Consider the following 13,047-nt stretch of genomic DNA (forward strand, 5'->3'; position numbering starts at 1 on the left):
GCTGATCCTTCAAAGGATCCTGTCACTGTTGAATCCTAGCCACTAAAGTGAGAACGCATGGTTCATTTCAAAAAGCTAAATCACCACTGGCAGCCGTGAGATGATTACATAACCAAATCATTAAGAGCCTTGACTGGGCCTGTGAGTAAACTATCACTGTTTTATGGCCTCAACATTTCAGAACAATAACCAGTCACTACCTTGGTTTTGAGCACAGCCAAAGTGAAAAGGTACAATGAAACGTTATTGGTTGTATAACTCATGTTTCAAACCCTAAACCAGTGCTTCTCAATTATTTTCTGTTACGCCCCCCCTAGGAAGTAAACATTTCGCGCCCCCAACTCTCTGCCGCGACTGTAAATAGTATCATTTGTCTATAAAATAGTTATAAGTACACCTCTGCATAACATTGTATCCTTATTAACATTAAAGAAAACAAAAAAGAAAGAAATATAGATCAACTTACAACAAAGAATAACTTTATTAACATTGTTTTTTAGTCTGTAACAGAAAAAGACTTAAAGTGCATCGATTTGCCTGAAAAAAAAAAATGTCAAGCCTTATTTAAACTAATTTTTTAAAAACTATTTGATACTGAAAAATAAAATATAATCAATAAATAATACATTCAAATTGATCAGCAACATTAACTCAGGAGCACAATATATGAAACACTGATCTATAAAACAAAAATGAATAAAACAATTTGTGCTGATTTTTTAAAATCAAAATGAGGAAGTCATAGTTTTTATTTTTGCAGCACTTGCGTCATCCAGCATGACAGAGACCATGTCTAATGTGGCAGGCAGTATCAGCTCCTCTGCTATGGAGTGTTTTTTTTTGCACTGAGCAATTTGGTACGCCACCTTATATGATGCTAACAGTGCTCGCTGGTTTACTGAAGTAGCATTCACAAAGCGGGAGGATTGTTGGCAATATTCGGCACGTTTTCGCTGAAAAAACTCAAGCGGCTTATCAGCGTGATTGGGGTGTAATGTCTTTAAGTGACGCCTTAATTTATTTGGCTTCATGCTGTCCACTGCCAACATTTTTAGACACAGTAAACATACCGGTCTTTCCTCGTCTCCCACCGTAGTCACAGTAAAGCCAAGCGCTACATACGCGTCGTCATATTTCCTCGTCTTAGCTTTCGGGAGACTTACGTTTGTCTCATTATCTCCGTCTCTCTCCGCCTTTCTTTTCATCCCTGTTAAATATTTTTCCATGGTGTCTCTTAAGGGTTTGTTATCTGCACTTCATATATCCTGCTCTGTGCTGTGTGCTCCCCGTTCGGTGCAAAAAAAACCTACTCCCTGCTGGCAAAAAAAAGCATGTTCCCCGGGGTCACACGAGCCCCCCACTATTTGAGAAGAGGACTGCTTAAACCAAGGTTCGAGTTTGGTTACAAAATACACCTTCATTGAATTATAGTCCTATTGACATATGTTGTAATTTGTATAGACACAAGAATTATAATCAGTTCATATTTTATTTAACATAATTCATATTGCAGTCATTGTGAACAGCTGGGATTTCAATATACACAATAGAATTGTAACATTGTAAGCCCCCACCCCCCTCCCTCCCTGCCCAATGAAATCTAACGCCCACCCCACCCAGAAAACCATAACAAAACTAAAAAGATCTCCCAATATCACAACAGCCCTGCCTGCATTACTGATCCTGTCAATCTATGTCTGCGTCTGTCCTGTCCGTCAGTCAGTCCTCTGCCAGTGTGTCTATGGCCTGTATTATGCATCTGGGTTGGGATGTGTACCTGTCTGAAACACGTGTGCGCATGTGATAGCATATGCCTTGCGTGTCAGTAGGCATGTTGTTGAGGCGTGTGTGCGTGCGCATATATATATAAGTTTTGCCACCAAGCATGTGTGCGATCCGTCAGGTTCAGAGCTCTAGTAATCGAGAGGCGCTCGCATAGCGTTCAAAACATAACGCAATTCTTTTGTAAAAGGGAGCAAGAGGTGTCTAAGTGCATATCTCGTCTGTGTGTTTTTGTCCTTGTCCACGAGTGGGAGGATCAGTTGGCATGTCTATCTCCGCAAAATAACAACTGTGGGCATCAGCATAGTGGCATTTACCGATTCTCTGAGCGACATTCACTGACCATCCAAACCTGTCATCTTTACCTTCGGACCCACCCCCCCCCCCATACTTCCCCTCCCGGCCCCATGGACCCACTCCCTCCCCGACCACTCAAGTCTGTGTGTCAGTCAGTGTCTCAGCATGTGTAAACGGTAATGCATCTTGGGGGGAAAAAAGAAAAGCGACATAGGCTAGGAACTATTTGAGACACCGCTCAAAATACGTGGCGCCCACATAGCCCCCCCGCAGCGACCGCTGGACATTCTGCTCAAAGAGCCGTCGGTTCGTCTGCAGGACCTCCGCCGCCTCTTTATTCAAAGGGTCCTCTGGATTTGGCTCCTGAGGAGGAGTAGAAGGGCGTGGTTATTTGCCAGGTGTTCCTACCTACTCCAACCAGTTGACCAATCTATCAGAATCTGAAAGTCATAGCCAAGTCATAGGGCATTCGGAAAGTATTCAGACCCCTTGACTTTTTCTACATTTTGTTACATTATAGCCTTGTTCAAAAGTGGATTAAATAGTTTCCCCCCCTCATCAATCTACACACAAAACCTCATAATGACAAAGCAAAAACAATTTTTTGAATTTTTTGTTAATTTACAACAAAAACATTTACATAAGTATTCTGACCATTTACTCAGTAATTTGTTGATGCACCTTTGGCAGTGATTACAGCCTTGAGTCTTCTTGGGTATGACGCTACAAGCTTGGCACATCTGTATTTGAGGAGCTTCTCCCATTCTTCTCAGCAGATCCTCTCAAGCTCTGTCAGGTTGGATGGGGGAGCGTCGCTGCACAGCTATTTTCAGCTCTCTCCAGAGATGTTCGATCTGGTTCAAGTCCGGGCTCTGGCTGGGCAACTCAAGGATATTCAGAGACTTGTCCCAAAGCCACTCCTGCGTTGTCTTGGCTGTGTGCTAAGGGTCATTGTCCTGTTGGAAGCTGAACCTTTGCCCCAGTCTGAGGTCCTGAGAGCTCTGGAGCAGGTTTTCATCAAAGATCTCTTTGTACTTTGCTCCGTTCATCTTTCCCTCAAACCTGACTAGTCTCCCAGTCCCTGAAAAATATCCCCACAGCCTGATGCTGCCACCACCATGCTTCACCATAGGGATGGCCCCAGATTTCCTCCAGACGTGACTATTGGCATTCAGGCCAAAGACGTCAATCTAGTTTCTCATGATCAGAGTCTTTAGGTGCCTTGTGGCAAACTCCAAGCGGGCTGTCATGTGCCTTTGACTGAGGAGTGGCTTCAGTCTAGCCACTCTACCATAAAGGCATGATTGGTGGAGTGCTGCAGAGATGGCTGTCTATCTGGAAGGTTATCCCATCTCCACAGAGGAACTCTGGAGCTTTGTCAGAGTGGCCATCTGGTCCTTCTCCCCCGATTGCTCAGTTTGGCCGGGCGGCCAGCTCTAGGAAGAGTATCGGTGGTTCCAAACTTCCATTTAATGCTGCAGAAAGTTTTAGGTATCCTTCCCCAGATCTGTGCCTCGACACAACCCTGTCTCTGAGCTCTACGGACAATTCCTTCGACCTCATGGCTTGGTTTTTGCTCTGACATGGCACAGATGTGTGGCACCTTCCCAAATCATGTCCAATCTATTTCATTTACTACAGGTGGACTCCAATCAAGTTGCAGAAACATCTCAAGGATGATCAATGGAAACAGGATGCAACTGAACTCAATTTCGAGTCTCATAGGAAAGGGTCTGAATACTTAAGTAAATAAGGTATTTATGTTTCCTAAAATGTCTAAAAAACTTTTTTTCGCTTTGTCATTATGGGGTATTGTGTGTAGATTGATGAGGGAAAAAAGATTGAATACATTTTAGAATAAGGCTATAACGTAACAAAATGTGGAAAAAGTCTAGGCATCTGAATACTTTCCGAATGCACTGTACATCCTGCTACATTCCCGATTCTAAGCATGGTGAACAAGGAAGAGTAATCAAACTATGCTAGGCAAAATTGGAAATAGGATAATCCCTGTACTCACTAGAAATAGATACTGTAGTCCATATATGATGGAGTTTACTGTCAACACGGGCTTCCAGTCCTCTCTGTAAGAGAAAAAGAGATGTTAAAAGACACCGCTCGATATAATAGTAAAAATGTAGAATTCTGTAGTCATTCTGAATTATCAAACGAGACAACGAAAACAAAGTGACCACCGTGCAGGTGGTGTACCTCAAGATATTTAGGCAGACATTGCCCTCCAGGTCAATGTTCGGGTGGTACACCATTGTCTCACACTTGACCTTCGGGGGATCATGAGGGTAGCCCTGTCCTACCTGGAAAACAGAGCAGTCACAAGAAGTCAAAGGAAGATATTCTCTAACCTTATATCCATTCACTTTCTTTCGACTAACAACTGAGTTTTAACAACATGCTTACCATCAAGAGTCTTAAAGACATGATCGGGAACTTTGGCGACCACAAAGTATTTTTAAAACCTCACACTTTGGGCTGAATATGTCAATGTGTAGCTCATACATGCTATGATCTGAATTACAGTCTTACCTCAATTAGCCATGAAATCCCTAGATTGAAAGTAACTGTTTTTCTGGAAGCTGTATACCGCCATTTTCCCTACATTTTCACCACGTGAGCCAGCCCCTAGCAATTTGAGTTCTAGCCAATGAACTTCAGCCCTCGCCACTCGAGTGAGAGCTAACAAGATGCACACACAGTCGAACCAGAGAGAGAGCGCAATGACGTGGTGCATATATCTTCACTTACACCGAGTGTACAAAACATTAAGGACACCTGCTCTTTCCATGACATAGACGGACCAGGTGAATCCAGGTAAAAGCTATGATCCCTTAATGATGTCACTTGTTAAATCCACTTCAAAAATCAGTGTAGATGAAGGAGAGGAGACAGTTAAAATACGATTTTTTAAAGTCTAGAGACAATTGAGACATGGATTGTGTGTGTGCCATTCAGAGGTTGAATGGGCAAGACAAAATACTTAGTGCCTTCAGAAAGTATTCATACATGACTTACTGCACATTTTGTTGTGTTACAGCCTGAATTTAGAAGAGTACTTTTTTCCCCCTCATCCATCTATGCCATGATGACGATGTAAAAAAACATGTTAGACATTTTTGCAAATGTATTGAAAATGAAATATCTAATTTACACAAGTATTCACACCCATGAGTCAGTACATGTTCGAATCACCTTTGGCAGCGATTACAGCTGCGAGTCCTTCTGGGAAAGTCTCTAAGAGCTTTGCACACCTGATTTGTACAATATTTACCCATTATTATTTTCTAAATTCTTCAAGCTCTGTCAAAACTAGTCATTGCTAGACAACCATTTTCAAGTCTTGCCATAGATTTAAGTCAAAACTGTAATTCGGCCACTCAGGAACATTCACGGTCTTCTTGGTAAAGCAACTCCAGTGTATATTTGGCCTTGTGTTTTAGGTTATTTTCCTGCTGTAAGGTGAATTCATCTCCCAGTGTCTGTTAGAAAGCAGACTGAACCAGATATTCCTCTAGGATTTTGCCTGTGCTTAGCTCCATTGAAAATTAAAAACCATGAAAAACTCCCCAGTCCTTAACGATTACAAACATACCGAAAACATGATGCAGCCACCACTATGCTTGAAAATATGAAGAGTGGTAACTCAGTAATGTGTTGTATTGAATTTGCCCCAAACATAACACTTTTCAGGACAAAAAGTGAATTGCTTTGGCACATTTTTTAAAGTATTACTTTAGTGCCTTGTTGCAAACTGGATGCATGTTTTGGAATTTAAAAAAAATATGTACAGACTTCCTTCTTTACACTGTCAATTACATTAGTATTGTGAAGTAACTACAATGTTGTTGATCCATCCACAATTTTCTAATCACAGCCATTAAACTCAGTAACTGTTTTAAAAAGTCGCATTGGACTCGGATGGGGTCACAGTGTCTCCTGACCCCTCCTGTCTCAGCCTCCAGTATTTATGCTGCAGTAGTTTATGTGTCGGGGGGCTAGGGTCAGTCTGTTATATCTGGAGTACTTCTCCTGTCTTATCCGGTGTCCTGTGTGAATTTAAGTATGCTCTCTCCAATTCTCTCTTTCTTTCTCTCTCTCGGAGGACCTGAGCCCTAGGACCATGCCTCAGGACTACCTGGCATGATGACTCCTTGCTGTCCCCAGTCCACCTGGCCGTGCTGCTGCTCCAGTTTCAACTGTTCTGCCTGCGGCTATGGAACCCTGACATGTTCACCGGACGTGCTACCTGTCCCAGACCTGCTGTTTTCAACTCTCTAGAGACAGCTGGAGCGGTAGAGATACTCTCAATGATTGGCTATGAAAAGCCAACTGACATTTATTCCTGAGGTGCTGACTTGCTGCACCCTCGACAACTACTGTGATTATTATTATTTGACCGTGCTGGTCATTTATGAACATTTGAACATCTTGGCCATGTTCTGTTATAATCTCCACCCGGCACAGCCAGAAGAGGACTGGCCACCCCTCATAGCCTGGTTCCTCTCTAGGTTTCTTCCTAGGTTTTGGCCTTTCTAGGGAGTTTTTCCTAGCCACCGTGCTTCTACACCTGCATTGCTTGCTGTTTGGGGTTTTAGGCTGGGTTTCTGTACAGCACTTTGAGATACCAGCTGATGTAAGAAGGGCTATATAAATAAATTTGATTTGACTCATCGTGAAATCCCTGAGTGGTTTCCTTCCTCCCTGGCAACTGAGTTAGTCAGGAAGCCTGTATCGGTGTAATGACTGGGTGTATTGATACATCGTCCAGAGTAATTAATAACTTCACCATTCTCTAAGGCATATTCAATGTCTGCAATTGTTTTTTTTACCCATTTACCAATAGGTGCACTTCATTGCAAGGCATTGGAAAAGCTCCCTGGTCTTTGAGGTTGAATCTGTGTTTGAAATGCACTGCTCGACTGAGTGATCTTACAGATAATTGTATGTGTGGGGTACAGAGATGAGGTAGTCATTCAAAAAGCATATTAAAACACTATTATTGCACAGTCAGTCCATACAACTTATGTTTATTTATTTTTTTTACTCCTGAACATATTTAGGCTTGCCATAAGGGGTTGAATATTTATTGACTCAAGCCATTTCAGCTTTCTATTTTTAACTCATTTGCAATCATTTCGAAAAACATAATTCCATTTTGACATTATGGGGTATTGTGTGTAGGCCAGTGACAAAAAAAATCTAAATTCAATCCGTTTTAAAATTCTGTAACAACTAAATGTGGAAAAAGTCAAGGGATGTGAATAGTTTCTGAAGGCACTGTAAAGTGCATTTGAACGGGGTGCCAGGCGGACCGGTTTGTGTCAAGAACTGCAACGCTGCTGGGTTTTTACACGTTCAACAGTTTCCTGTGTGTATCAAGAATGGTCCACCACCCAAAGAACATCCAGCCAACTTCACAAAATTTTGGGAAGCATTGGAGTAAACATGGGCCAGCATCCTTGTGAAATGCATTCAACACCTTGTAGAGTCCATGTCCTAACAAATTGAGGCTTGGTGGGGTGGGGGGGTACAACTCAATATTAGAAAGGTACTCTTAATTAGCGTATGTGATATAGCACACCATTTTCAGAGGCCACTTTTGGCTCGTGAGCTTTACTTTCAGAACTACTGGCTAAAAAGTACCGGAGAATCTCTAAGGCATTTAGAATCAGAAAAACCAAAAAGAGAACAGCTTTAATCTAAAAACATGCAGCAGCACAACTTTTGTTAAAGGTCCAGTGCAGCCATTTTTATGTCCGTATAAAAAAAAATCTGGGTAACAAATAAATACCTTACTGTGATTGTTTTCAATTGAAATTGTAAACAAGAAGCCAAAACAGCTTCTTAGCAAAGTACAGTTTCTCAAGCAAGAATTTTGCTCGGACTGTCTGGGAGTGGAAAACAAAAAACTAGGTGTTATTGGAATTAAGGTTTGGAACTCTTGTTCTCATTAGTCTATTAACCAATGTACACCTAGTGATGTCACCAGCCAGGGCCAAAACTCCATCCCACTAAAACAGGCTGAAATTTGAGGCGGTCTTTTCAAATCAGCTCTTACACTAAAAGGGCATTATCATAATTTTCACAGTATTATTCCATCGTCATAGTGTGGTCCATTTATTAGGCACACCACCCCGTTCATGAAAATGGTTCGCTCCTACAGACAGTGGCCGTCTATATAAAGCAGGCAGACAGGCATCGAGGCATTCTGATAGTTTGATTGAGTATTAGAATGGGCAAAATGAGTGACCTAAGCGACTGAGTGTGGTATGATCATAAGCGCCAGGAGCGCCGGTTCCAGTATCTCAGAAACAGAAGGCCTTTCACGCACGATAGTGTCTAGGGTTTACCGAGAATGGTGCGACAAACAAAAAACATCCAGTCAGCGGCAGTCCTGTGGGTGAAAACCACTCGTTGATGAGAGGTCAAAGGAGAATGGCAAGAATCGTGCAAGCTAACAGGCGGGCCACAAACGGCGCAGTACAACAGAGGTGTGCATAACGGCATCTCGGAACGCACAACTCGTCGTACCTTGTCACGGATGGGCTACTGCAGCAGACGACCACACCGGGTTCGACTCCTATCAGCTATAAACAAGAAGAAGCGCCTCCAGTGGGCACGTGATCACCATCACTGGACAATTGAGGAGTGGAAAAATATGACCTGGTCCGACAAATCCAGGTTCCTGTTGCGTCATACTGATGGCAGAGTCAGGATTTGGCGTAAACTGCATGAGTCCTCATCCTGCCTGGTGTCAACGGTACAGGCTGGTGGTGGTGGTGTGGGAACTGTTTTCCTGGCACACATTAGATCCTTTGATACCAATTGAGCAACATTTCAACACCACACCTTATAGAATCCATACCCCGCAGAATCCAGGCTTTTCTGGAGGCAAAGGGGGGTCCGACCCAGTAGTAGGTGGGTCTACCTAAAACTGGCCACTGAGTGTATATAAAACACAGGGAAATCACGTTTGACTGCACTGGGCCTTTAACCATTCAATACTGACATTAAAAACATCCGATACCAAATTGTGACCCTAAAAATACCACAAAACAATAGCTATCAAGCAGGTGTAATTGGCATTAACAACAGTTTAGTGTGAAAGTAAAGAAGGGTGTAGTGACTCATGTCGTCCCGATGTCTGTCCACCCACATTAAGCCCCCTTACCTTAAAGCTGAAGACAAACTTTCCCCCTTTGTAAAATCCCTAAAAAGAGAGAAAATAATCTGAGAATGTGTTTACATACAGGTTTCTATGAATGCTGTTCATAGACTGTTTGGTGGGTTGGCATAAGATAAGTGCTAAATAATACATTGTGTACAAAGTATTTATCCTTGGATATTAGTTGATAAGCCACTATGTTAGCATTACAAACCATTCGTTAGTTGCAACTGTACAAGTTTGAGTACAATAGTTAAATGTTTAATAAACACATATGCCATATGGAGGATTCTCTCTGACAAGTAGCTACAGCTTGTTTCAGGAAAGAGTGAAGACCTCGTCTGGTGAGATGATGAGTTTGAAGTTGAGCAGATCATCTTGGTCGGGGAAGACGATCTCGCACGTCTTTGGGAGGTTCAGCTCATTGATGTCTGCAAGGAGAAAATGAATGTCTCAATGACCTCTCACTCTGAGGTCTTTCAAACTGTAATGGTTGCCCTGCAGTAATTTCCTATATTCTGCTTTGAATAACAACTCTGATATTTTTCTACAAGTTTAATATGCAAACAGAGTCAGTTCACTTCAAAAGGAGGAAAACCAATTTGTGACTATGTGGTGGTCCTCTAGCCTAAAAGCTAAACAACATTCTTTAGGTATAGAGGTCCTGTTGGTTTTAGACAGCCTTCATCCACTATGAAATGGAGATTAGCTTAGTCTTTCAAAATCATGGGCTTGAGTCAAAGGCCAACTGGATATCTTATATGGGGTCCATAGTGTTACAAGGATCATGAACCAAACAAGTGAGCCATTTGAACAAAATCGCCACACTCATCACAGGGGTGGTTTGAATTTCATTATCCAAGTATCTGGGAAAGCATTTGTTGACATGGTTGTGGGGGGCCTTTCAAAACATGATGCATATGTCTTTTCACAGCATTTCCTCATTTTGGATATCTGGAAATGTCACGTTCTCTTTTGAATAAATGTTATTAGCTAAAGACCTGGCTTAACAATTCTGTAACTACTTTAAAAGGCCGAGGTTATAAAACAATATTCATATTTCTTGCCATCCAACTCCCAGTCAGTCTTTCACTGTTCCAACTGTCATGTGTTCTGTCATGAAAGGTATGAAACGTTTCAATATCTCACATGTATCTTGTGTATTGATAAGATTAACTAGCCTATCTACATGTTGTACACAGTTACTTTGTGACATACAGTGAAGTGCAGCACATTGGCCAAAAACTGTTTGTAACCTAGGTAAGTAAGTAAGTGTGGCAAACATCCTGGCTAGTGATAGCTGTATTGACTTGATGTAGCTAACTAGCATAGTATAAGTTGTTGACTAATGAAAATCAAAGGTTACTTTTACGTTACTCAATAACATCAATAGTGATATCCACAATAGTTTAAGACACGTTTGTGATATTCTGATGAATAATGAACAACTATACCCACGTTTTTGAGCTAGTTAGCATCAGACAGAAGTAGCAAGCTAACTAACTTTATCGGCTTAATGGGTGTAGCTACTGGTAGCTTGTGTTCTCTTTTGCACAAACTGCTTAGTGACACATCTAAATTGAAACACTGATAACATGGCTAGTTACTGAACAAATAACGTTATACAGTTATTTGTTCAGCTAGCTAACGTTATCTAAGTCACTGAACCAGCAGGGCAAATGAACTAACAAGGGTGCTAACTAACAAGAAGTGTTGTAAATATGAGTTGACTCCCTGGCTTCACCATCTTCTGGCTGCGACGTTTGAGTTTTGTTTTCATAATAGCTAGCTAGCTAACGTTAGCCAGATGGCTAGCTAGCTAATTAGCCAACTAGCTAGTTCAGCCTCCTATGGCAATACAGACCCGTTTTTGTTGTTTCTCATTTATTAAACATGTGGACAGACACGTTAATTAAACAAACATGTTCGTGGTTTAAAAATAAACCATCTGCTTTTAAAGAAGCCAGTTAGCCTACCTTTCTGTATTCGAAGCTGGGCCGCGCTTGCTTTTTTACCCCCGGCTCCTGTTCTGTTTCCTCCAGCAGATTCCTCGTCTTTCTTCTGCTGCTTCAGAGAAAAGAGCTTAATCATCTTCAATTAGTTTATTGAAGATCTATATTTCAGTTCCTTCAATTAGAAACAGCTCTTTGTCTTAAATTTATGGAGAGAGTTATGACTCAATACAGCACCGTAATGTTGTTGGAGCCGGTGCGTCTCAGCTACAATATCGGAAGACTAGCTGATAGCCTAGCTCGGTAGCACTGGTGCGTGAGACAGTAACGTTACGATGCCAAGGTAGCGAGTGTGAAAGAAGGGGGAGTTCTGAAAGAACAGTGGCGGTACACAAACTGGACCAGTTTGTTTCTTTTGATATGAAATCATTGGATATTGACTAGTTGGGCTACTCATATTCATAAGCTTTATTTAACTTACACTCATATTGGAGGGTTAGAGACTGCACATGTTCCCTTTTTATGGTTGAGGAACAGCACCCTGAAGTATACAAGGATAAAGCAAAACAGAAACGATTTCATTCAGATGTACAATGTTAAATCAGTGTTGTACATAGCTTACACAAAATAATCATGTAGGATACACATAGCTATGTATTTGCAGCACCACACTGGACAGTATTTTGTCTCTCAGACAAGAACAATATGCTTAGAAAATAAGTTTTTTTTTTTTTAAATGTCTCACATTTAATTATTACTATCTCAGTACAGAGTACCACAGTATGAGTCATAATACCCATAAAACCTAGCGGTGAAACAAGGAAATCGTTCCAATAACTTTTCCATCATTCATTTTTCCCCATAGGGGATTTTAGATACACTTAAAACAAGGGCTGTGTTTTGTGTAGGCTTACCCTGGAGTGACATTTTGATAACTGTAATTCACTCTAGGACAAGGAGACTTATCAATATATTCACCTGTATTTACCTGCCAATGCTAATTAGGTGATAATGTGACTATCATAAAGAACTACAAATGCCATGATGATCTGGACGAGACTGCCAAATCAAAGCAAAGGTAAGAATCTCTGGATTAACTATGTAATGTCAGCTACATTTAGTAATGAATAAATTGGCTACATTTCTTTAAGTTGACAATTTGTGAACTGTCTTGTGTAAGTTTTAAGTTGACACAATACCTGTTACCAAAGGTGTCAGCTAGAGATGATGTGCAGGAGCATGCAGGGATTTGTAGTCTTGCATGATGTCTACTTTGATATTATTTAGCATTTTTTTAATCTGAGTAATAGAGCCGGAAATATTGTTAAGTCGACCTGGCCCGGGTATCCTCGAAGGATATTGACCTCATCCTGTCAGTTGAGGATGCCTGGTTGTTCTTTAAAAGTAATTTCCTCACCATTTTAAATAAACATGCCCCTTTCAAAAAATGTAGAACTAAGAACAGTTATAGCCCTTGGTTCACTCCAGACCTGACTGCCCTCGACCAGCACAAAAACATCCTGTGGCGGACTGCACTAGCATCGAATAATCCCCGCGTTATGTAACTTTCAGGGAAGTCAGGAACCAATACACACAGTCAGCCAGGAAAGCAAAGGCTAGCTTTTTCAAACAGAAATTTGCATCCTGTAGCTCTAACTCCCAAAAGTTTTGGGACACTGTAAAGTCCATGGAGAATAAGAGCACCTCTTCCCAGCTGCCCACTGCTCTGAGGATAGGTAACACTGTCACCTCCGATAAATCCACGATAATCGAGAATTTCAATAAGCATTTCTCTACGGCTGGCCATGCTTTCCTCCTGGCTACCCCAACCCCGGC

The 13,047-nt window shown here is 41.5% G+C and overlaps 1 protein-coding gene across 1 annotated transcript; it reads right to left on the minus strand.

Moving 5' to 3' along the window:
• Window positions 1-1,594: 1,594 nt before the first annotated feature.
• Window positions 1,595-11,543, minus strand: LOC120035134 (NEDD8-conjugating enzyme Ubc12). Its single transcript, XM_038981932.1, has 6 exons — window positions 11,236-11,543; window positions 9,596-9,690; window positions 9,266-9,304; window positions 4,291-4,394; window positions 4,100-4,163; window positions 1,595-2,442 (listed from the first exon to the last, which is right to left on the minus strand). Exons 1-6 carry the CDS (start codon window positions 11,348-11,350, stop codon window positions 2,302-2,304), a joined length of 558 nt encoding a protein of 185 aa, XP_038837860.1. The 5' UTR covers window positions 11,351-11,543; the 3' UTR covers window positions 1,595-2,301.
• Window positions 11,544-13,047: the final 1,504 nt, after the last annotated feature.

Source organism: Salvelinus namaycush, chromosome 3 (assembly GCF_016432855.1).
Source record: "Salvelinus namaycush isolate Seneca chromosome 3, SaNama_1.0, whole genome shotgun sequence".
In the NCBI taxonomy this organism is placed as follows: Eukaryota; Metazoa; Chordata; class Actinopteri; order Salmoniformes; family Salmonidae; genus Salvelinus; species Salvelinus namaycush.